Here is a 22,996-nt window from a genome sequence, read left to right as displayed (position 1 = left end):
ACGCGAAAAGGCACGTTCTTGAAACGTGGAATCGAGGTCAGTCTCTCGGTGAACGGGCTGCAGTTGCACGTACATACATATACCGAGTGTCATGACGAACACAACAGACACGCGGGAGATGCAAAACGAGGAACGAAATCGGGATATACCTGTTTGCCGTTCCGCGGGCCGACGATTCCCAAGAATCTCGTCGTCGAAGATGCCGCCATATTTGGTCGCAACAGCTTTCTAAGTTGTTCCTTGAAAACTCATTCATCTCGCAGGCGATCGAAAACCATTGCTGGAATGGCAATAGAAGGGCTTCGAATTTTCAACGTACCCCGCTTGGAATCAGTATGATTTTCAAATACACGACAATTTTCAAACATAGGTGAACGACGCGACAAGTCGTATTTCTCATCCTTCGTGAGAGAACAACTTTAAGATCGATGTTGTACGTATTAGCAATCGATTCTGTATGGAAATGGTCTCTTCGATCAATTGTGGGAAGAAACACGTGTCTTTGTCATTCTCTTGTATATCTTACAATAACGTCAGCTATGCAGATTAAAATAAATTTCATCGCCATTCTCACAATTTTCTAATGTTTCTTAAATCTTCGAAGGTTCCAGATATTAAAGCGTTGTCATAACGAGTGTTAATAGATCGTATGAATTCTCATCCACATGTTTCGATATACACGTATTTGTTACCTACATGTACACTTCTGTATAAGAGTCTTAGGATGTTTAGTATTTTTGATAGAACGACATAGATTATGAATTGTACATTGTATTTGAATTCAATCTATAAGGTATCAGAATACTAACACACTTTCTTTGTCGTATAACTTGATATCTCTTTCTTAATTTCGAAGCTAAATGTAATAACCATCCCAAGACTCTTGAACAGTCACGTAAGTGTATTTATTGGCTTGGAAACTAACTGATTGCGGATTTTGTCATTAGGTGGTAATTACCTAAATAATTCAATACAATGTACAATTCGTAATCTATATCGTTCTGTTAAAAATACTAATTAGGTGGTAAGCACCACCTAATGACAAAATTCGCAATCACTTAGTTTATCTAAACCAATATATTTTTATCTAAGCGATATACTACGTCGAGACTTGAAAGAGAAAGAAATAGACAAGCCGAGGCAGGTTTGTATCTTTCACAAAAAAGTGTTTTATTAAAAAACTCGTATTTGGTAAATAAAATTCTGTCTCCGTTTTGCGTATAGCGTAACGTATAATCGTAATAGTAAATTACAGTTAACGGGGTAGTCGGACACACGAGGCGGCGGGATTGCGAATGGAATAAAAGCTTCCGTCGGCCGTCCCGGTTTCTTTTTTTTTTTTTCCAACGTCGAGCATTACAATTACAATTATTACGGTGATTAGTAACATTCCTCCATCTTTTTTCTTTCTATTCGATATCGAAGAATAACGGCTCGTTACGAACAATCGTATGTTTCTTCCTGGCTTGACAACGTGGCACGTCACATGGGATTGATTTATCGATCGATAACGTTCGATCGGTGTATACCTATGGATCGGTCGAACGATGTATTACAGGGTGATTTTCGCAACGGGGACGGGTTACAGCACTTTCTTTTCGTCGCAGCGAGAACGATAGTGAAAGCACGTCGTGCATTATGTTCGACAAAAACGTCTCGTGAAAAATCCCGAATATAAATGATTCTCCGCTTTCAAATCTGCACGTCGTCGTGCGAATAGAAGAGAGTTGTTGCTATTTTAATACCTGCTCGTTCGCCACATATAGCCACGAGATCTGACACATTTGCAATCGCTTCGAATCCGTATATGCAACGAAAAATTCGATTCGTTTCGTGCGTAATTCGAAGCTTGGAATTCTTATGTATTGATTAAGTTTTGGGTGCCTTGAAAGCTTTAAAAATCTTGCAAGTCTCGAACGTTTTGGAAGTCTTGAGAATTTCGATAGGTTTCCAGAGCTTGGTAAATATTATATTTATTATCTTGCAAGCATTTTGTCCAATTCACACGATGAATTAAGAGTGTCCCCTTGTATTATCGATATTTCAAAGTTCCTAACAAAAACGCAATTTGTCAATAAATACTAACGATATACACATAAATTTACAATAATAAGTTAATTGAGAACTGAAATTGAAATATCGACAATACATATTGATTATCTAAAGACACCCTCAATGAAAGTTTCAAATGTTCCAATTGTAGACATATTTATGTCCACTATTCGTCTTCTTCTTTTTCAACGAATATCCACGAACGTTAATATTTCGAGTTGCAAGACTTTCGTGACATCCGAGGCTCGCAAGATTCGCAAAACGTATCCAAATCGTAAAGACTCTTGAGAACGTTCAAAGATTCCAAGCTTCGAATAACGTTCAGAAACGATCCGAATTTGCTACAGTGCGGTGAAAAACTGCGAATCGCTTCGAAGATAAAATTCATTTTCAAGTACGCCATATTATCGAGAAAGGAGAAAAATCAAGGTGTCTGGAAACAGTGGCGCAAAATCGACGAGGTTACGAAACCAGGCGTGTCCCGCGATCGTAATTCAGCCGCTCATTGTACGTCACCGTCCCGAAAAGGAATTTTCTTGGCGAGTAGGCCACACGGCACCAAGGACTGCTTGGAAATGACATCGCACGGTATTTTGCCGATATAATCACACGGCGACGATGCGCGTGCCGATGATCACGATATCGTCGCTCTTCGGACGCCAGCTTTCGTTGAAATCTCATTTCTTCTCTCGGAATTGAAACTTTTCAAAAAATCTCTAGGACGTTCTATTTATCTATAACGATCTAACAATCGGATTTTTCTTCTATTGTCGTTAGCGGTAGTTGAGCACCTATCAGCGATTACCGTCTCTATCGCGCGGTTATTATTTATAATCGACCGGATAACGCAAAATATTGACGATAATAGGAACAACGAGGAACACATGGTGCAATTTGCCGGGTCAGCGTAAATAAAAATTTCCTCCGGTTTCGTTTCTGTTTTTAATCTATTCGTAAATCGTGTCCGATGACTGGCGATACAGCCGAACAAGGAACGATTCGTCGTGAAAAAATACGCCGAACATATAGAACAAAGATGAACGCGTTTGAACCTTCGTTTGTAAGGAAGACGATTTGAAGTGTTTGCACGGTACGTTTGCCTTATTCGGTTAAATCGATTTGAGAGTATGCAGCAAGCAGAAGCAATCGCTGTTCCTGTTCTTGAGAAACTGAAAATATAAATCGTACGTTACAACAGCTACAATTTAGTTGGAAAAGCACAACTGCGTATGAGACGTAATGGATATTTCGAAGAATTTCTATGTGAATAAAATTAATTGTCCAAAGCTAATACACGGTTCTGTTCTTATTTATGAAATCATTCGAATCAAATGCAATAAAAGAAACTGTACGTAATACAGCTCGATAGAAAGCGATACGTAACGATAAGAAACAGACAATGATATTGTCGATATTTATAGATACAAACACGAGCAGAAATAGAAGCCGAGTTGAAGCTTCGACTCGATACACCCGAGGCAAGTAGATTTTCAAAATTGTTTTTCTCGAAAATGAAGCCTCATACGCGAAAACTCTATTCTTCGATTTCGACTTACTTCTTCGCGGCGAATCGTTGCTTGTTAGGTCGTAGCGCCACTCTTATCGAACACTCTGTGCAACGAAGGAGCGTAACAGTTCGAACGTGTCGATAACCGATATCGGACGTGTGTGTAGAAGGTAAAGGCCGATGATGAAAGCATCTTTGTATCCGCGCATCGCAAGCTCTTTATTGACAAATAAATACGACAATAATGTATATACAAAAAAAATAAATAATAGGAAAAAACGTTCACCAGTTTTGTTCGACGAACAAATTGAACAAACGAACGACGACGCGGTCATCGAACGATTATCGATCTCGTGGCGCGTCGATCGGGAACGAGAATCGTTGGACGAGGTCGCATTCGTTTCTACAACGCCCCACAGGGCAAAACGAAACATGCTTGCGTTCATATTGATCATTTTCTTCTTTTGCATTTTTTTTCCTTTTACGGGCTTAAACGTAACAATACTAATAGTATGGTAATTCTAACAGTCGGATTAACAATACGTGATATTTTAAAATATCTTTTGACTTCTTTTCTTTCTTTTCTTTTCTTCTTTTTTTTTTTCTTTTCTTTTTTTTTGTCCTTATGCAAAATACGGTCAGCGTAGAAAAACTTCGTTTACAAGATCCCTATATAAAAATTAGTGGTTTCTCCGAGGAAGTCGGTGTCAGTGTTTCTTTCTTCTTCATTCTTTTTTTTTCCTCTAGAAGGGCGTTAAACGTATATGGTGGTATCGCAGATACGCGAGTAAAAGTTTCGAAGAACAGACAGGAAAAGAGAAAAACAACAGGGAACGAAAAATGATTCCGAAAAATAATAGGAGCACGGGAATAAAAATGGTAAAATGAAACGCGCGTGTGTACGAGAGGAATATGAGAGAAAGAAACAGGGGGAGAGAAAGAGACTATTATCTTTTTCAAGGAATATGCGTGGAATTTCCTTTCTCGTTCGATTTCCTCTTCCTTCTTTTGTGCACTGTCGTCGTCAATGCGATTCTCGGCACGGAGGACTTGTGACAATATTTCCCTGATTGATTTCACGCTAACTACAGATCAGACCAGAGCTTGAGCAATCTAACATTGAGCAGTCGTGAGAGAAAACGTTGTCTTTTGGCCAGAACTAACTAAGAGGCAGTTTCGCACGCGAACAAACGCGAGATTATGTTAAAAAGAGAGAGAGAGAGAAAGAGAGGGAGGGAGAAAAAAAAAAGGTGTCGAAAAAGAATACTAAAAGAGTTACAGTCGAAGATAAATCCGAAGGAAGGTGTTGTCGGAATCGAAATTTTTGTTTGTCAAATGTGTTATCTTTACCTAAAAATCTAAACGTAAATACAAGAAAATCTTAGGTTACTCGTGTTATGTATGTACATGACTAATCGTACGTAAATTGCAGTGTTAAGAGTAAAAAGAAAGGATATGGAATAGGAACAAGAGGGCAGTCCTCGGTGTGTTACTTAAATTACGCTGCTGCTACGTTTTCCGCGAAAGTAGACGTATTATCGCGAATCGGTCCCAAAAAGACAACGAAGAAAAAAAAAAAAAATAGACGAAATGCAAACGTCGACGAAAACGTTTAACCGTTGTGTTAAACATAGAAAAAAGGACAGAGAGGAAAAAACGGGTAAAAAATCGCTGGAAAGGGAAACAGAGCGCGCCAAATCGAACGCGGATCCTTTGGAAGATGGCGAGCGATTAGACGCGTTCGTCCGAGGAGAGAAAATTTCCCACGAATGAACGCGAGTGTTGGAAAACAAGAGGCGCCGAGAAGGAATCGAGGAATGAATTTACTCATCGTTCAGCCGAATCTGTTGAACGTACGATAGGTCCAACTGTCAACGTTCTTTGAAACGATTTTTGATAGCTTTCGCGTGGAAACAGTTCCTTTCGAACGTCTCCTTCGAACGGTCGCTCATCCTTTTTCGTCGAAACAGTTCACCGATCGCGTTCTCGCGGTGACAACGAAATTACGTGCATCAGTTCGGCTAGGCGATCGACACGGGATACGTACGTATCATATCGATACAGGCCAGACGAGCTTATCACCCGTTGAAATTTCTGTCTCGCTGCGATCGCTAACATCGATTTCACGCGTTTGCGTCGCGAAGTAAGCCACACACGCATTCGTCGTTTCACAGTCAATCATTTTCTTCACAGACACACGATTATTCTAATTTTCTTCTTTCAACGGATACACGCGGTCGCAGTCGTTCTCATAATCTTACGCGTTATCTCTGTAATACCAGATTCTTCGTCCTTAATATATATATATATATATATATATATATATATATATAATATATTTTATATATTACACGGTCTCAAAACTATATAGGCCTAAGAAACTTCATTCTGTTAGAGCCACGAGCCACTTTGTATGATATAGAGAGAACTCGTCACTTCGTAGGAAACATTTCTGGTTAATCTTACAATGCCGTATGCATAGGACGACGCGCGGCTGCACGCGCGCCACGTATGCGTACGGTCTAAGCGTTAACTGTTTATTCGAGTTACACTAAATACTTTAGAATACGAGCGAGGCTTCACATTGTTTTATAATACAACGATCAACCGCGCGGCTGATCCTCTCGACGAATCAAACCGCGCGATCCGTTCTTTCCTAGAACTGGCATCCTGCGAGTCTCTGCTCGCTCGACGCTTCACGGAACAGCTTCGAGAACAAGAGTCGCCTCAAACGTTAGGCGAAACAGCAAGAGCTGCGAAGGGACAAAAATACATTCTCAGCGATCCTCGAACACGATCGAGCGATCACAATGATCGCAGCGATCGAGATTTTTATCTCGTCCTCTCTCGTCGCGTTTCATTGGCCAATCGCGCATACACGTTTCGACATGTTGGCACTTGGACGCGACGAGACGATGCGGGTAATCCGAGGAAAGACGCGAAAATCGAGAAAGAATCGACGATCACGCCAGGCGCCACGGTTTGGCATCGTTAACAGATCACGCGTACGAAAATAAATCGCACTCGTGAAAACATACGGTCGACTCGATCTCGATTTCCATCTTCATTTCGATGTCGATCGCGCTCTCGTCCGCGAGCGGACGCGTCGAGCAGGAACACGCGCGGTCTTGCTCTCGAATCGCAGCTGTGTCGCGTGTTTTTGTACGATTCTCGTTGCTTCGACCTATGACGCACGAATAATGCGCAAAGCGTTGCGGATAGAGTAGGTACTTTGACATTAGGTCACTGGTGCTCGAATCTCGTTCTAGCGGTTAGCTTCTGGCCATCGAGTGCGTAGCGGTGTTTCGGTCGCGAAGGCAAAGAGAGCGTTCCGTGAGGATGGCCGAGTGAAAACGGCGCGCGCCGTAAACGTCGACGAATCGAATTCCAGTTTCCTTTTTCTCGAAACGCGTTCTAACGCGGGGCCAACACCGGACGACTAACGGACAAACGCGTGTTTCAAGTTTTTTTCCCTTACGCTGGTTAATTGTCTCGGGCGCGTAACCAGTCGAGATTACCGAACTCACGTTCCCACGGAATTCGATTTTCCGCTTCCTTCGATCGCGCCTCGTCGATATCGCGGATGATCTCTCCAACGGACTTTCGTTCTGCTTCCGCTTTCGTCTGTTTGCGAAACACTCGGTTCGATTCCAGCAGCGCGCAAAGGACGCGAGAAAGGAACAAAGTACGAGCGATAGTAAGTAGTCTCGAGGAGATAAAGGAGACGATATCCGTCTCGTGGTGAATGCTCCATGAAACAGAAAAAAAAAAAAAAAAGAGAGGGCAACGTTTACGGAGATGAAAAAATATGTACGTACGTAGGTATATGGAACTTCTACCATGTCGTAAACTTACTCAGCGAATACGGATGTAATAAATGGGATTAGCTAATCAGTCTTATGTTAGAGGCTCGTTAACGTCTAAATTCAAACTGCGGTATCGCGTCGCTGACGGTGGACTCTTTTTTCTGGTTTGCTCGACGTTTTAGCTATCGACGTACTTTGACGATTTCACACGCATCACGATCGATCGCTTCGATCGATCTGGACTCTATCATCTCGAGCTAAACAGTCTACGTTCTCTCGCCTAACTCAAAAGCACGGTGGAACGCGCTTCTGAACCGATGTTCGATCTCTTTCCCTTAACCTTCGGCAGTGCGAGAAACTCTTTGTTCGTTAACCGCCCATTTTCCTTTTCTTTCTCCTTTTTTCCTTTTTTTTTTTTTTTTTTTTCTTTTTCGACACGCTCGTGTTAGCACCAAACGAGAGAACAACGGGTAGCGAACAGCGCTCGAACGCAAGGCCGCGAGCGATGCTTCTATTGCACTATTTCGAGGATTTCTGCTTCAGAATCCCGATTTCCCTCGAACGAATGAATCGAGCCACGGTAACTGGTTTCTCGCAGCCACCACGGGGAAATCGCAAGGAATAAATATATATGGAGACACGTTGAATTTCCCTGGATACCACGTCCCCTGTAAGATTACCTTCCGATATACGAAATAAAAACGAGAGGAATACGAACGAAGCTGTATCAACCGGTTTCGTATATCTGTCCATGACAATAACAATGACACTTTATCGTTGATAGATCTCTTTAAAAATATGGGATAACTCGAGAAGATTCATACCTATTCGATTCGTTTCCACATATATTTCTTCTCTAACGATCGTCGAACGACCTAATCTACGGTAATAATGGCATTCGTAAAAGCCTACAGTCGTGCAAAGTGGCAATTAAAACAGTGATTCGCGTCTATTTCTTGTAAAATATAAAACCGCCGTAACCGATCGGCTGGCTCGCCTAATTGCCACTTTGATTTGTAAACGCGGTCAACGAAAGGAAGCCGATGTTCCCTTCACCTTACGATTAGTTCGAACGAAGAAAAGCGCATTAACGGAATATATATATATATATACAGGCGCGTGCGTGCATATATAAATATACATATATGTATATACATATTTATGTATGTATATTTTATATATATATATATATGTATGTATGTGTGTGTGTATACATATTTATATATGCACAGAAGATCGAAGAATCGCAAATCGCAAATGTTCGATGCGATCGCGATGTTTTATCATACCTCGGCCGTTATTCATCAGGCCTGTAATGGGACGCTAGTTTCGTTCTCGTCGCTTTTCTCCGGACTATTCGGAAAACATTGTCGAATTCGTCTCACACTTTCGAGCCGCTTCTTTCTTTCGGCGTGAAAAGGCAGTGTCTGCTGTAACAAGCGGATGCGCGCAAATGAAAAACACGGATTTACATATAATGTAATATATCTTACGAACGTAATAATAGGATATTTAGAGAGACGAAATCAAGAGACGTTCACGTTTTCTACGAAAATAATTTGTCAACGTCGTGGATAAACAAGGACATATTTAAACGCATCTAAAGACTTAAAATACGACTTACAACTTGGAACTTGCCGTTTTTAAAAAACCCACTCGGTCGAAGGCGCGATGCGAGCATGCATATGTACGTAGAAAACGCGTCGCAGAGTTATTGGAACGTTTGTTGGAAAGTCTGACTCGCCAGTTGTCTTACAGACACTGCCCCTTTCGAAGATTCGTTCGATTCCTCAATACTCTTCAATGTCTCGTGTCAGACCTTCCCGAATAAATTTCACCACAACGTTCAGAGACTGACACCAGCAGTCCACGTACGCGATCTTAAATCGCTTTCGATAGATTCAGTCGCACCCTTCGCGTCGTGTTGCATGGACAACGACAAACTTAGGGTGCGAAAATGTTAACACTACGTGGTCGTACCACTTATGTAGCCATTGTTTAAGGTCTCCGGTTTGTTCACGTACTCAACCGGTGATTTCATTTCCTTTTTCTCCATACCGTTGTCGATATTGATAGTGTCCATCGATGGGAAATCGACCCGCAGCGGCACCGCTTCCCTCTTCTCCGCGGCCGACAAAATTTCTGGGCTACCATTCTCGTAATCTGGATTGACCAGCTTCGAAGAGTTCGGGCTGCTCAGGAAACTTCTTTTGCTAGGATTTTTCGGACTCCCTGATCTGTTGCTGATCGATAGTTGGCTCAGGTTGCTTCGCGAGGTGCTCTTCGCGTTTATGAACGGAGAACTCTTCACAGATTTTAAACTGTCCTCGACGAATGGCAGGTTTAGTACGTCTTTGCCCGAGGCAATCGAATCTGCGGAGACATCGTCGAAATCGTCGAAGCCGGCCTTCAACGGCACGTTCGATGAGTTCATGTCGTGGCAGTTCGAGTTTGTTTTCGAGTTCTCGCCGTATGAATCCATTCTGAAACGGGGACTGAAACTGTTCTTAATACTGTTTGGCTCGAAGCTCGCGAAATCGTCGAAATCCTGCCTCAATGGAGAATCTTCCTCCCCTTCCGCTTCCTCTTCTTGTAGATTTTGCAACGTAGCCAGTTCCAAGTGCCTGTACATGAATTAGAAACATTGTGTCAGAAGGACTAGCAAAGAACCTGATATTACGGTAGCGCTTGGATAAATTCCAATAAATCGGGCATCCGTATTCTAATCTTTCGTAAGTTGTTAATTTAAACGATAGATATATTTGTAAAGAATTATCGTATAAGAAAATATATCCCTTTTTTTTTTTTGTACCTAATAAACGATAAAAAGAAAGTTTTTCTCCAAAAATATTCAGCCCTGAAAAAGTTATTGGAATTTCAGCGAGCATTACCATATTCTAATAAGAAAAGTTCGATGCTCACTGATCTATCTGTGGTGAGTTGGACTTGTTTTGATTCCTTGCTTCCACTCCCTCTGTACTGTGATAGAAACTGACATTCTGGAAACGGTCCGAATCGATGTGCTTTAGCAACATACTCGCGATGTCCATAAACGTGGGTCTTCTGGTCGCCTTGTGTCTCCAGGTGTGCTTCATCAGTTCGTATAGCAACTCTGGACAGTTCTCTGGCCGTTCCATAACTCCTCCTTCGATCACGTACCGCAGAACCTAATGTACGTTAAGAGAGTTTGTGACGATACAGCTCGTTGTGACGATATAAAGAGACTGTGGATTTTTATACAAATTTCATATCGTTGTGAACATAATTTTAGTTAAAAATTAAAACACACGTACCTGCTCGTTCGATAGACCTTGGTATGGCTGCGACGCGAACGTCACCATTTCCCATAACACAACTCCATAGCTCCACACATCCGAATAACTGCTAAAAACACCGTCTTTCAAACTTTCTGGTGCCATCCATCTGACTGGCAATAAGCCTTTGCTTCCTTTTCGATAATAGTCCCTCTCGTAGATGTCCCTCGTCATTCCAAAGTCTCCCACCTTTACCGTTAAATCTTCCGCAACCATGCAATTCCGAGCGGCCAGATCTCTGTGCACGAATTTCTTCGTTGAGAGGTAGGCCATTCCATCGGCGATTTCAATTGCCATCTGAAGTATCCTATCTAATTTTGGTGGCGCGTTAATCATGTTCTCGCATGTGCCTGGCCTGTGACTCCTCAAGTACTTCTTCAAGTCGCCGTTCACCATCAACTCCATAATGACCAAGGTTGGTTGCCCACGAGTTACCACGCCAAGAAGCTTGACCACGTGATGAGCGTCGAAACCCCTGCAAAGAAAAGATTCGCATAGTCATATAATTAAACAGCGGATGTTTCTCGACTTTTAATTACATGGAAATCAAAGACGCCAGAGTATATTTTTATTTTCCTGCAGATAGATAAGCACGAGCACCGGTTATTTTTGCCTTGCAACTTGTTCGGATTATTCATCAACTTACTTCATCACGGATGCTTCGTTGAGAAACTCGATTCTCTCCCGATCAGTGGCGCCCTTGTTCACCGTTTTCACAGCGCACCGTACTTCCGGTTTACCCTTCACGATGTCCTTAGCTATTCCTTCGTAAACCATACCGAATGTGCCAGTTCCCAACGATTTCAGCATCTTTATCTTTTCTCTTGGTACTTCCCACTCGTCCAACACGTACGGAGTGCTCACGTACTCCGGATTCACGGTTGCGATCAACGTCCTATTATTGGGCCAGAACTTCTGTTTACAGAAGTAGAGCGCGTAGACGGAAAGGGCCGCGGAGGCCAGGGAAAGTAAAGTCAAGAATAACACCCGGGGAATATTTGCGGTGTTTCTCTCCTCGATGTAGAAGTATTTTACGTGCGTATAGGCGCCATAGCCGGCAAGACTCGTCGCTCGAACTTTCACGGAGTAGTTTCCGGCGGGAAGCTCTTTAAGGACGTACGAGTTGCCTGCCTTCGTGAAGTCCCGCCTTGTGATGCACACCACGGTCGGTTTGTACTGAAACAGGATAATCCTTTGTTCACGGAATTGTTGCAAAATTCGAAACCCGATACTGTGAACAAAGTTTGAGACGATGAACCAATAGAAGTTAAACAGACGTGAATTCCACTCACGTTTTGTATGTCAACCCTCTTGTACTCGATCTGATAGGTGATGATCAGACCGTTGGGCTGAGGTGGCTCGTCCCACTGCAGAGTAACCATGGTGAGACTGTTATTTTCACCGGATATGCTCATCTTGAAGGTATTGGGAGGAATGTTATCGGCGCTTTCCAGCGGTAACGTGCGATACGTTCTCATACTTTTGGTGGAGCATTTCTTGTAAGTGTCGTTCATTTCCTGCGCTCTGCAAGCCTGCACCTCGATGTTGTACGCGGCAAAGTGGCGTAGGTTTTTCATTACGAAGGAGAGATTCATGCTGGGCACCAGTTGCTCGAACACTATGTACGTTCCGTTCTCGATCTTTTCCATTACAGGCTGTGAATATAAAAGTGGAAAGGTTAGGAAGATGAATTTTAAAAGGACATGGAAGGGACTTAACTCCTTCGAACTGACCGATATTAGCGATGTATCGCTTAGGAAAGCGAGAATCGAGCGATTATAAATGCGATTTTGCAACAGGAACGTAGAAAACTCGATACCACGTTGGTTAAGCGTATGGAAACGCTATAAACGCATTTCGATGGAATTGCGCGATACTTTACCTGATCTCGATCCAACGACTTCGTTTTCCTGGATAGAACGAACGACATCTCCGAAACGTCGCGCTTCTTCTTCGGTTTCCGTTTTATATAGACCTGGTTGTGTAAGGCGTCTTCGAATTCGATCGCGCTGGACGCTTCTTTCTCTCGAAGAGACTGATCGGTTTCTCGATCAGGACACTCGCAGGTGCCAGTAGTTTCAGGTATCATCTGCTCTTTCTCTTCCTCTATTCGTTTCCTCTCCTCCTCCGCGAGCGCCTTCTTATCTGTCAGCATCAGAGCTAAGCATGCAACATATTTTAATCATCGTTAGATCTACCTGATTTCTTTTTTACTTCGTTCAAGTATTAATGTTAAATATTATCGACCAAATATTAATTCTTTTCTCATCGAATCGCTTCTACGATCGCAACAAGCTCTGCCCCTGAATATTACGAGCTTGCGCGAATGCGAACACCTTCCCGTAGCCGTGCGTATCACGTTTATAAATGTCAAGGGATTGATAAAATTGATAAAATTGATCGCACAATCGATGTACTCACGTTCCTCGCAATAATTTCTCTGATCGATGAAATTAGGGTCGTCCGGCTCCCATCGTCCAAAGATCCGATAGTGCGTTAGGTTTCCGTTCTTGTGAAGAGGTGGCAGCCAGGACATGATCAGCTCGCTGCTCGAATTACTCCAGGTCATAAGGGATCTGGGCGAGCTAGGAGCTTCCGGCATCGTTCTGAAGTATGTTAGGTTGCTCTGGGCTCCCGATCTTTCCGTGGCAATAGTGTAAGTCTTCACGTAATAAGCGTACTGCGTGTACGGCTTCAGCTGAGACAAGTAATGCGTGTGTACGTTCTTCTCCTGTCGACCAGCCCCGAACTTGGATCCCTCCATCAGAGTGGTATTTGTACTTGCGGACACATCGTCGACCTTCCAACCATCTCCACCACACGCGTCTCTGCCATCGTACATCGTCACGTTCATGTTGGGCGCCTCGATGAAATACACCACGTATCCAAGAAGAGACCTGGCGTCGTGGTGAATAAACGGTTCCCATTCGATCACCGCACCCCACGGTGACTTCTTACCAACCCTGGTCCTCAGTTCGGTTACGTTACACGCAACTTTGTCGCCGTTGCTATTAGGCGCCACCTCGTAATCCGTGAAAGGTCGTAGACCCGCCTTCTCTCGAAGCATCTCGATTTTGTACAAACACAGTTTCGGATTTAGATGAAAGAAGATCTTCCCTATGCCACCTTTCGACAGGATTTTGATATCTTTGTGCAAACTCCAGTCCCAAAGTTCCTGTAGATTCTGGTTGTCCATTACCAATAACGAGTATTTCGAGTTGTCGATGTCGTTTCCGCGTATCACTCGCAGGTTCTTCAGGAAGTTGAGAGATATCAGTGGGAAGCTACGCACGATCTTCAAGTAGCCGTCGATCTCTTCTATGGTGCTCAGACTGTCTTCTAACTCCTTCACGATATTCTTCCCACCTCGAATCTGGATCTCTAAACTACCGGTGATGTGGGTGCATCCGCGAAGTTTCTGCGCCGAGGCGATGCTGTCCACGTTCGCTCCGGCACACTCTTTCTGACAGGGTCCCTCGCATTTTTTACACGACACTTTGCCATTTGATTCTTCGTCCATGTAGCCCGGTGGACACTCCATTACGCAGCTTCCATTGAACGATTTGTACGGGTAGTTCTTCACGTTGAACACTTCCCGTGGTTTCTGCATTCCAAGGCACCTCTCCTCGTTGATGCATCGATGGTTCATGAATTCCAAGGTACCGTTAGGGCACTGTTCCCTGCACTCGTTGTTGTCGGTTACCACGTCTTTGCAGACGACGCAGTCGCGATTCGTCGGGCCTGTGCACGTGCCTAGACACGACGGATGGCAACATGTTCCGGACTCGTCGCATGCGTTGTTCTCGCACTTTCGATCGCAGACTGAAACGAACAAGTTGGAGCACGAATGATACTAACAACACGTACTATCTACGACGTTGTACGAAGGTGTTCTCATCTCTATTGTCCTACGATTCCACATAGCATCTTCGACCTAAGAGTTTTCCTTATTTTCCCTCGTCCACCTAATTGACCAACGCGCTATTCCCGAGACTTGTACGAGCAAAATTCGCGGTTCAACGGTTGAAGACGGCTATCTTATAAATCCCTCTGTCTTCTGTGCCTTTTAAATCCTATCTCCTTCCAGAGACTTTGCCTCCGCTCGATGAGACAGCTGTTAAGAGAAGCATCAAGTAGACACTGACCGATGTTTAATATAGAAGTACATGGTTGAATCTTTTTAACGGATAAAATGGCTTTTTGATGATTACACGTGAAAAAATTCAAGCCACTGTTCCGGGTAAACAACCACACGGATGTAGCGTCGAACGTGCGTCTTACCGGATGAAGTCTTGTCACGTTCTCCGTGGGGACACGTGGCGATGTCTCCAACTTTCCCTGTAATTTTTGCGAAAGAGGCCGCTCCTCGTTAACGAACAGCCTACGATACGATCGATAAACACGAAATACATCGAAAGTTCGCCAAAAAAAAAAAAAAAAAAAAAAGTAGAAAAAGAAAATAAAATATAAAAAAGGAAAAACAGAAGAAAAGAAACATTTCGTTAGGCCCTTGAGAAATGATCCAAAAATAAGCTTTTCATAAATCGACGTGAAACACTCGAGCTACCGTGGAATGAAACGACCATCGACGTTCTATGGAAAGTTCAAGCGGCACGCGATTGCTAGTACAGCGATGTTTAGAGCATTCCTGTCAGTTTTTACCCGCGCAAAGGTCCGTTGAGTGTAATTTAGAGTCGTAGCGCCCACGGGTGAGCCGCCTACGGTGGCCAACGTGTCGCGCCGCCGCCAATTTCTCGTCGCCCCTTTCCTCGCGGCCAGACAGCCTCCATTTTCCACAAGGCCAGCGAATAATCGGATAATTTCGGAAGGAAGGAACGAACGGGGCGGGAGCGTGATCGAGAATGGGTCGTCGTCACGCGTGGGAGCGGCGGCCGTCGAAGATAGCTGGAAACGTGCGTGTCCTTTCATCTTCCACTCGGACAACGCGGCCGACCAACATCGGGAATTTCCCCTGCGACATCGCCGCGTTACGAATTAACATCGGCTGACAGGAAATTTCCAACTTTCCTTCTACCTGGCGCGCGATTTCTCTACTTTGTCGAGAAACGATATTTTCAGATGAAACGGCGGTTGTCATGCTTCGAAACTGGAATCGATTTCTAGTGAAACTGAGAAAGTGGCGTTGTCTGGAACACCTAAGCTTCGACACGTCAAAGTTCGATCTTGAACTTTCCACGAAATAACTAAACCTATGGTGTATAACGTTAGTTTCGATATAATAAGCAGAAGATATGGACACGGTAGGTTAAATTCGGCAAGACGAAACAGCGAAAACGAGAAAATGATTGAAGAATCGATAAGCTCCTATTATATATGAACTGTGGCTTCTCTTGATACGTTCAGACGGCTGTAGTTCTATCGAAATTTCTTATTTGCATAAACGAGAATTCGGTGGTAGAATTGACGACATACTAGACCTTCCCTTTCACCCGGTCTCCTTTTCATCAGCCACGTTATTATCTGTAACGTATTCATCGTGCGTCGAATTTAGCATAAAACAAAGTTTCATTAAAAAAAAAAAAAGTTGGTCTTGATATTACACGACGCATAAACTTTCGCGCGACTAAATGTGCCTTTTACCATATGTTTCCTAAATGGAATTCTCTTCTGAATATTTCGTTCCAAATCTTACGCTGTTCTCTAAACTTTGCTCTATCGCAAAAAGACCGATTTAGAGAGAGAGTCTATTATTATATTTCATTCGAAATTCATAATTCTAGAGAGAAAAACAATTACTTTGTTGGCAGTGTTGCTGGTTCCAACACAAGTATTCATCCGACTTGGTCTGTCTTTGCGGACAGTGCTTCTCGCACACTGGGCATCCATTTCTCGGATTGTTCCCCTGTGAACAGAAATACAGGAAAAATCAATATTGAAATATTCAAGCGATCCATCAAAATATTTCCTGGCCATTTTTGAACCTAGTTTTTCTCGGTAACATCGACGACGTATTACTTGTCTATTAATACCTTATCGATGGATTGCTTTTACCGTGAACGACGATTTCATAAAAAATTTGTTATTTAATTATTATTTCACTATGACGATTGCTCGTATGATACGCGGTGTCGTGGCCCAATTGTTAAAATTTCTAAAATCGTCGAAATCGTTAAGATTTCAATACGGCAAACGTTTGGAAACACGTGGGACTCCAAGGACGAAAATCGCGCACGAAGGGGAGAGTTTACCACCTTGTTAGCTACACGCCGCGCCGGCCAAGAGAATTCCTTAACTTCCGTGGAGGCTGTGAAGTGCTAAAGGTTGGATCGATACGTCTGGCGCCTTCCATTATTTATTTTTATCGCCGTTATGCTATTTTTCCGGCTATACCGAAACTTTTAGTTTCATACACTTCGCGATACATCTCTTCCTTACGTGGCCTTTGTTTTAGCGCCGCTCTTAAAGAGTTGCGATTTTTCTTCAGTGTCCAAACCGAAAATCTCGCGGCGAAACTTTCGTTTTACGTTTCCTCGCGTTCTAAAAGTTCTAAAACTTTACCATCTGAATTACCAATCTTCTCTTCCTTTCTAATTCTTCACAACTTAGACACAAAAACGTTGAAATTGATAGGCTAGCAATCATAGCTGCGTAGGTGGATGCAACATTTTTCATAAAACACGTTCTTCGCTCATCGTTATAAAAAGTTTGCTATAATATAACGCATAAGGGAATAAAGATATAACCTGATCGATTACGAAGTTAAAGGGATGATAGCTTTAAAAGTTGAAACAGGTGACTGAAATAAATTCTACAAATTTTGACACGCGCTACTGCGACTTTCCGCCCGTCGATTGTTCAAACGTCGACATCCTGTAAACACGATGCTCATTTCCTGTTCTCCTACCATCCACGGAATCAAGCAATACGAATAAACATGGAATTCGGGTAAAAGTTCGTAAAAAATTAGTATCCTGTCGAAAAATTCGACTGTTGGCTGAAAACGATATTTCACGCTATATTCCACATCCGAATCGAACGATTCCAAAAGTACGACGAAAATCGGAGAATGCCAGAACCCCAAAGCAGACAACGTTTGTTGGTTAATCGACGTTAAATGTTAAAGGAACGTGTGGTTAATCTGGCCGATTCGGCAATGTGAACAAAAATCCGCAATGTGAAAAGAAATTTGCGTTCGAATGAAGATTTAAATATTATTAAACTCGAAATTACAATTTCAAGATTGAATAACAAATTTTTCCTAGCGACCAAACGATGCAATTGGGTGCACGGTACTCTCGACGATCGCGCCTGGTTGAAAGCTCGAAACTTTGCGACGAACCCTCGACCCTCGACCCTCGCGACACGCTCGAATTTTTTAGCGCGCCAGCCGGAAACTAATTAACCCTCTGACCCGGTCACGTTCTATCGATCACCCTTGCGACCCGTTCCTGCGACGAGCTACCATCCTATCGGCCGGACTCGAGAAATGAGATATTTATCGGGATCGTCGTGGCACGGGGATTACGAAGATCAACGAAACAAACCGGTATCCTACTACATTTTGAAATAGTGAATGGACATAGTGATTTTCGGCTACCGTTTAATCGAATCGCAAGGACAATTTTCGTACGATAATAAAATCCGCCATCTTCGTTGGTAATTTGGTTAACAATTACTTGCGTTATTTTCTGTTCGTAGAAAAATTGCGTGTTACGTATTAGACGTGTAAATTTCTTACTTTAAATTTGCAAATATTTAGATATCTTTAATCCTTCGAGCGCTGCGTTGTCCGACGTTAAGCGCGCGCCGTGGTCTGCCCACTCTGTACGAAGAAATACACCGTGGGTTGCATATATTTTACGAAAGAGCGCAAGTTGAGCAGACTGAATTTTCATTGTAAATATATCGATTGTAACTAAAATAAACGACGTAGTGGTCTGAAAAGCCTTAACAGCCATTTATCGCATTAAGAAATAACAACACGAACGATATAAAAGTTTGGAAATTTATTTTTTTAATTGAAAATTTAATAATTTTGTATTGTGTGATAAAACAGGGTTCAATGCATAAGCCAACGTTACATTGTTTGCATTCGTAAGGCGAATCAGCCCTGCGATTATGTTTAGTGCAAACAGCGCATCTTCGTCGTGAACAATGTTTATTATTTTCTTTAGTTATGCAGAATGTAGGGAAATGCCTCTTCGTTAACAGAAATGGAAGGTCGTCCGAATGAGCTCTTCCTCCTTTAGCCTCTACTCTGCGTGGTGGGTATTTTTGTAAAATATCTTTTGTGAGAGGCGGATGAAAATTTTCAAATGTTCCAGTTTTATTATTAGCACTTTTATAAAGAATATATGCGTTATATATAGCGAGGACTAAGAGGTGGAAAAAATATTTTTTATAGCATTTTGTGCTTTTTCGAACGCAGTGAAGTGAACTCGAAATCATATCGATTTTATCAACTGCGCCCATCAATTGCATTGTAGTCTGCTACACACTTTGGTTTTCGCTTTGGTTTGCCAGTTTGATAATTAATTTCTTTTTTTGTTTCGACGAAATCATCAAAATGTCAGGTGGATAACATCCATACGTCTTTTTTATCACGCCACTTTAACGCCACTTTTAGCCTAAATTGAATGGCTATGCGTTATATTATACGTTATGGTTATCATAGCGCTCAAAGTATTAAAGAGTTCCATCCACGTAATTTCGCACAATTTCCAACAAGCTTGCCATCTGCTTGATTTCCAAGGATTCGCTTCATTTTCTCTTTCGTCGCTACGTACGTTACGTCTTCCAGCCAGGTTCTACGATTTTACGAAATTTAAAGAAACGTAATGTATTTATGACGTTGCGATATTCCTCGGTTCTCGATAGATTGATAGATTCTCCGAAAAGATGCTGACCAGCTGACGCATATCGAATCTTCTCCACAGTTGCAAGATTCAATGATACGGATAATTACCGGCGAAATCGCGGTCACGTTATCAGGGAAGTAGGGAAAAAATAGAGATAGAGGAAAAGAGATTGACGCGTGACCGTTGGACAGATTTATCTCGCGGAAGCGGCGGGCACGCGACGCGTCATATATGACGCGTTAGCGTCGCAGGAATCAATAAAGAACGCCGAAAGAACGCTCGGCGTTGCGTTTCCATTAACGGACAATGAAAGTTTAAATAAAAGTTGCCGATTGAAAAGAATCGCCGTCAACTGAGCTCGACTGGTACGGTCTTTTTATTACAACGATTCGCCACCCCTTTCGATCCAAACGTCCACCCTCGTCGTTCTGGTCGTTGGTCGCCAGAGAAATAATTCAGGACGTATCGCGCGGCAATTAGCGCCAGGATTTCCATGTCTCTGATCTATTCCCTTTCCAATACCTTTTTTTTCTACGGCTCTACTTTATCGAGTAGCCCTGTGTCGCTTACGATTTCCAAACTCACCACTGACATCGACGAGTCGAAATTTTACAGGGCAAAGCGGAAGTAAAACGTCACGCACTCGATTGATCTAGCGATCGTGTCGTGTAATATAACGCGATCCAACGTTCGTAGGAGAAGTGTTGTTCGTTAAACGTTTTCGTCGGTTAATGGTAATTTTCGGCGTGTTTCCTTAAAGTTACGGGTTGTAGATTCAAAATTTGTATGAGCAAAGATATACAGAGTGCCCAGTTACAAACGATAGGAACAAATTATTGGAAAAATATACGCTGAGCGAAAAAAATAATTCAGACACGAATTGAATGATTTCAAAGGGCAAATAAACTGGTTGCAATCGATTCGTTTCTACGTGGCCAGGTAATACAGGTTTTTTAAATGGAATTACGTAGTTTCGAATGCAGTAAACGTTCCCTGGAAAATTGGTATATACTTCCATTTGTTAAATTAACGTATAAAAGATAAGAAACGGCGCGAGGTGGAATTCTTAGATTCGAGTCGTTAGATTCTTTGCCTTCCATACGTTAACTTTGACAAATTAAAGATAAAATATTTGCTAAGCCAATACTTCTTCGACGTAAATAGGTTAATATTTCTTTTTGGAAAGAAGGCCGAGACGGATCGATTACAAATTTTACGATCCCATTTTAAAAAACGTAAATGTCTCGTAAACGTTGATACCAGTTTTATGTAACCTGTAGCTAGCCATCTACAAAAAAGCTAATTAAAAAGCTAATTGTGCGAAATTATGGCCTTCTAAATGCCCTATTCACTTTTTATCTGAATCACTTTTTCATACAGTTTATAGTTTTCCAATAATTTGCGTGTTTTGTTTCCTACGTAACCGGAAGCTCTGTATAAAATATTCAAACATAGCACTCGTAATAATATTTAACGAGTAAATGTCCATTTACATTCTATCTCTTTGCATACGTTATTAAAAACTGACTTTGCATAAACATTTATCGATCATACTAATCGTATTGAATTAAGTATCGGAAAGTAGACATCTTCGTGCAAAGGAAAATACTAAACGTTGCGTATTTATCATACAGTGTGAATTTATTACAAGAACAAGCAATGCTACGGTTGAAATGGTAAAACGCAAGAAATAATTAATTTTATGACGGGAAGGATTGCTCTGGAAAACAACTATTTCCTAGAAATATTATTTTATTTTACAAGAAGGATGTCAGAATTGAAAAATTATTTAGAATTTGAATCGCACGATATTAACGGAAGAGGAATACGATATTTGAATAATAGAACGCTCGAGTACCAAGTGTTCGAATAACAGAAACGTTTCTCCGTCTAAAAACAAAAACACGGTTTCTAATTATTTTATGCATAATATGAATACAAGAGCACAGGTTTGTTGTAACACCAGAGAATCATAAACACCGAGGTAAAGTTTTCCAAAAATTGACAGAGATATAAGATACTAAAAAATTGTACAGAATTGTTTCGTGAAATCGCTAGGCTGCTACGTAGCCGAGTATGAATCGCGCGTTATATTTTCTCACAGTCGGCAGACTAACGTGCGCGAAATTCATTCGCCGTGATCTCGCGACGATAATGTCATTATCGTTCTTCTCTCGTCGAATTCATCGACAAACCAGCGAATAACGGCACGCGCCGTTGCTCCCATGGATCCTCTTTCATCGAAACTTCTTCGTAACTGGTGCAAATTGCCAGTAAGAGCGTTAACCGAGTGGAAGTTTTTACCGCGGGATGCGTCGAGAAATGAAAGCTCTTCGAGGCGTTTCGTAATTGTCGATAATCCGAACGAAACTGTCGGGAATCACGAAGGAACACGTTCCTAGAGATTCGAATCTCTTTGTCCGAAAACCGTTCGCTCGAACGAAGCCGATCACACTTCAGACCGGATTTGTCGGAGTCGCCCTTTGTAGCAGACGCTTGCTCGCGCGATCTCGCGAATCTGATAAAAACATAAGTATACGCTTCTCGGAGATTCGGGATAGCCGAAACGAAAAACGAGGTTTCAAATGCTCCGATCGAACGATTCGCGTGTAGCGCAAACCATACGTTCTCCAAAGTTGGAAACTAAAACACATGGTGCATGATGTACGTGAGTTGGCAATGTGTATTCCAACCGATAACGAGGCAGGACGACGAGCTCGAGAGACGCGTGTTATATTTTCCGAATTAACGAGTGTTCCAGCTCTCTCCTCCTCCTCTCTCTCTCTCACTCTCTCTCTCGAGAGAGAGAGTGAAAGACAGATTGCCGTACTACGATCTCTCGATGGTGCGACGTTTTCCGCGTGTTACATGGTCGCTGATAACGTCGAATGGTATTTCTCACCGGCGAAAGTTTGCAACTGCGATCGGTTACTCTCGGCTGTGGCGCGTAAAGCTGCCGCGCGTGACACGGCGGAAAGAAAGGATCGGTTGGCAGGGTTGGATCGACATGACGCAGCGCTTATCCGCTTGCCACTTGCACGGATCGGTGTGCATGTTCCGCATTAAACGCGAATTAACGCATTGTCAGCTGGTTGATGGGGACTGGATTAAAACGCCAGCTTTCATTGTATCTACAGAGGGCGGCAAGCGTGACGAACCGCATTCCATCGCGTTAAATGAGATTTACATTTAAGGAACATTGTATAGGATATTTGCAACACTGTCGACGATTGCGCGTCGAATCGATCGGGTTTCGCAGCATCGAGCCTTTCAAATACGCCGATCCATCGAGCCGACGGTGTGCTTTCACGAGTCGAGCCTTTAACTCTCGGATACTGGATCTGGATCGTTTTGATCCGATCCTCGCTGCTGTAATATAGCTGCCGCGTATCTTGCGTTTCATTCTTGTTATCCTCATCTTTACAATGCTATATTTGAGCATAGTCGAACGCTATGGCACACGTGCTTTCGCGAATCAGTCTTTAACTATCGGACACT

General features: G+C 42.6%; 2 protein-coding genes and 1 long non-coding RNA gene across 5 annotated transcripts in view; 1 reads left to right on the top strand and 2 right to left on the bottom strand.

Moving 5' to 3' along the window:
• LOC132908102 (uncharacterized) overlaps positions 1-22,996 on the top strand; it is a 128,530-nt gene that overhangs the window by 39,524 nt on the left and 66,010 nt on the right. The window lies entirely within an intron of this gene.
• Positions 1-22,996, bottom strand: part of LOC132908087 (uncharacterized) — a 148,828-nt gene that overhangs the window by 73,863 nt on the left and 51,969 nt on the right. The window lies entirely within an intron of this gene.
• LOC132908057 (insulin-like peptide receptor) overlaps positions 1,146-22,996 on the bottom strand; it is a 116,128-nt gene continuing 94,277 nt past the window's right edge. For 2 of the 3 annotated variants that reach the window (XM_060961628.1, XM_060961629.1), the window contains exons 5-12: positions 16,437-16,542; positions 13,101-14,501; positions 12,562-12,839; positions 11,972-12,334; positions 11,326-11,855; positions 10,659-11,154; positions 10,288-10,532; positions 1,146-9,989 (exon numbers count right to left, since the gene is read on the bottom strand). In XM_060961628.1, the coding sequence (XP_060817611.1) occupies positions 9,332-9,989; positions 10,288-10,532; positions 10,659-11,154; positions 11,326-11,855; positions 11,972-12,334; positions 12,562-12,839; positions 13,101-14,501; positions 16,437-16,542 (4,077 nt within the window). In that variant the 3' untranslated portion in view covers positions 1,146-9,331. The remainder of the gene's footprint in view (positions 9,990-10,287; positions 10,533-10,658; positions 11,155-11,325; positions 11,856-11,971; positions 12,335-12,561; positions 12,840-13,100; positions 14,502-16,436; positions 16,543-22,996) is intronic. The other variant, XR_009658298.1, reaches the window with a different exon arrangement.

This window comes from Bombus pascuorum, chromosome 6 (assembly GCF_905332965.1).
Source record: "Bombus pascuorum chromosome 6, iyBomPasc1.1, whole genome shotgun sequence".
Lineage (NCBI taxonomy): Eukaryota > Metazoa > Arthropoda > Insecta > Hymenoptera > Apidae > Bombus > Bombus pascuorum.
The sequence above is the reverse complement of the archived record's forward strand: the minus strand, read 5'-3'. Positions and strand labels throughout refer to the sequence as shown.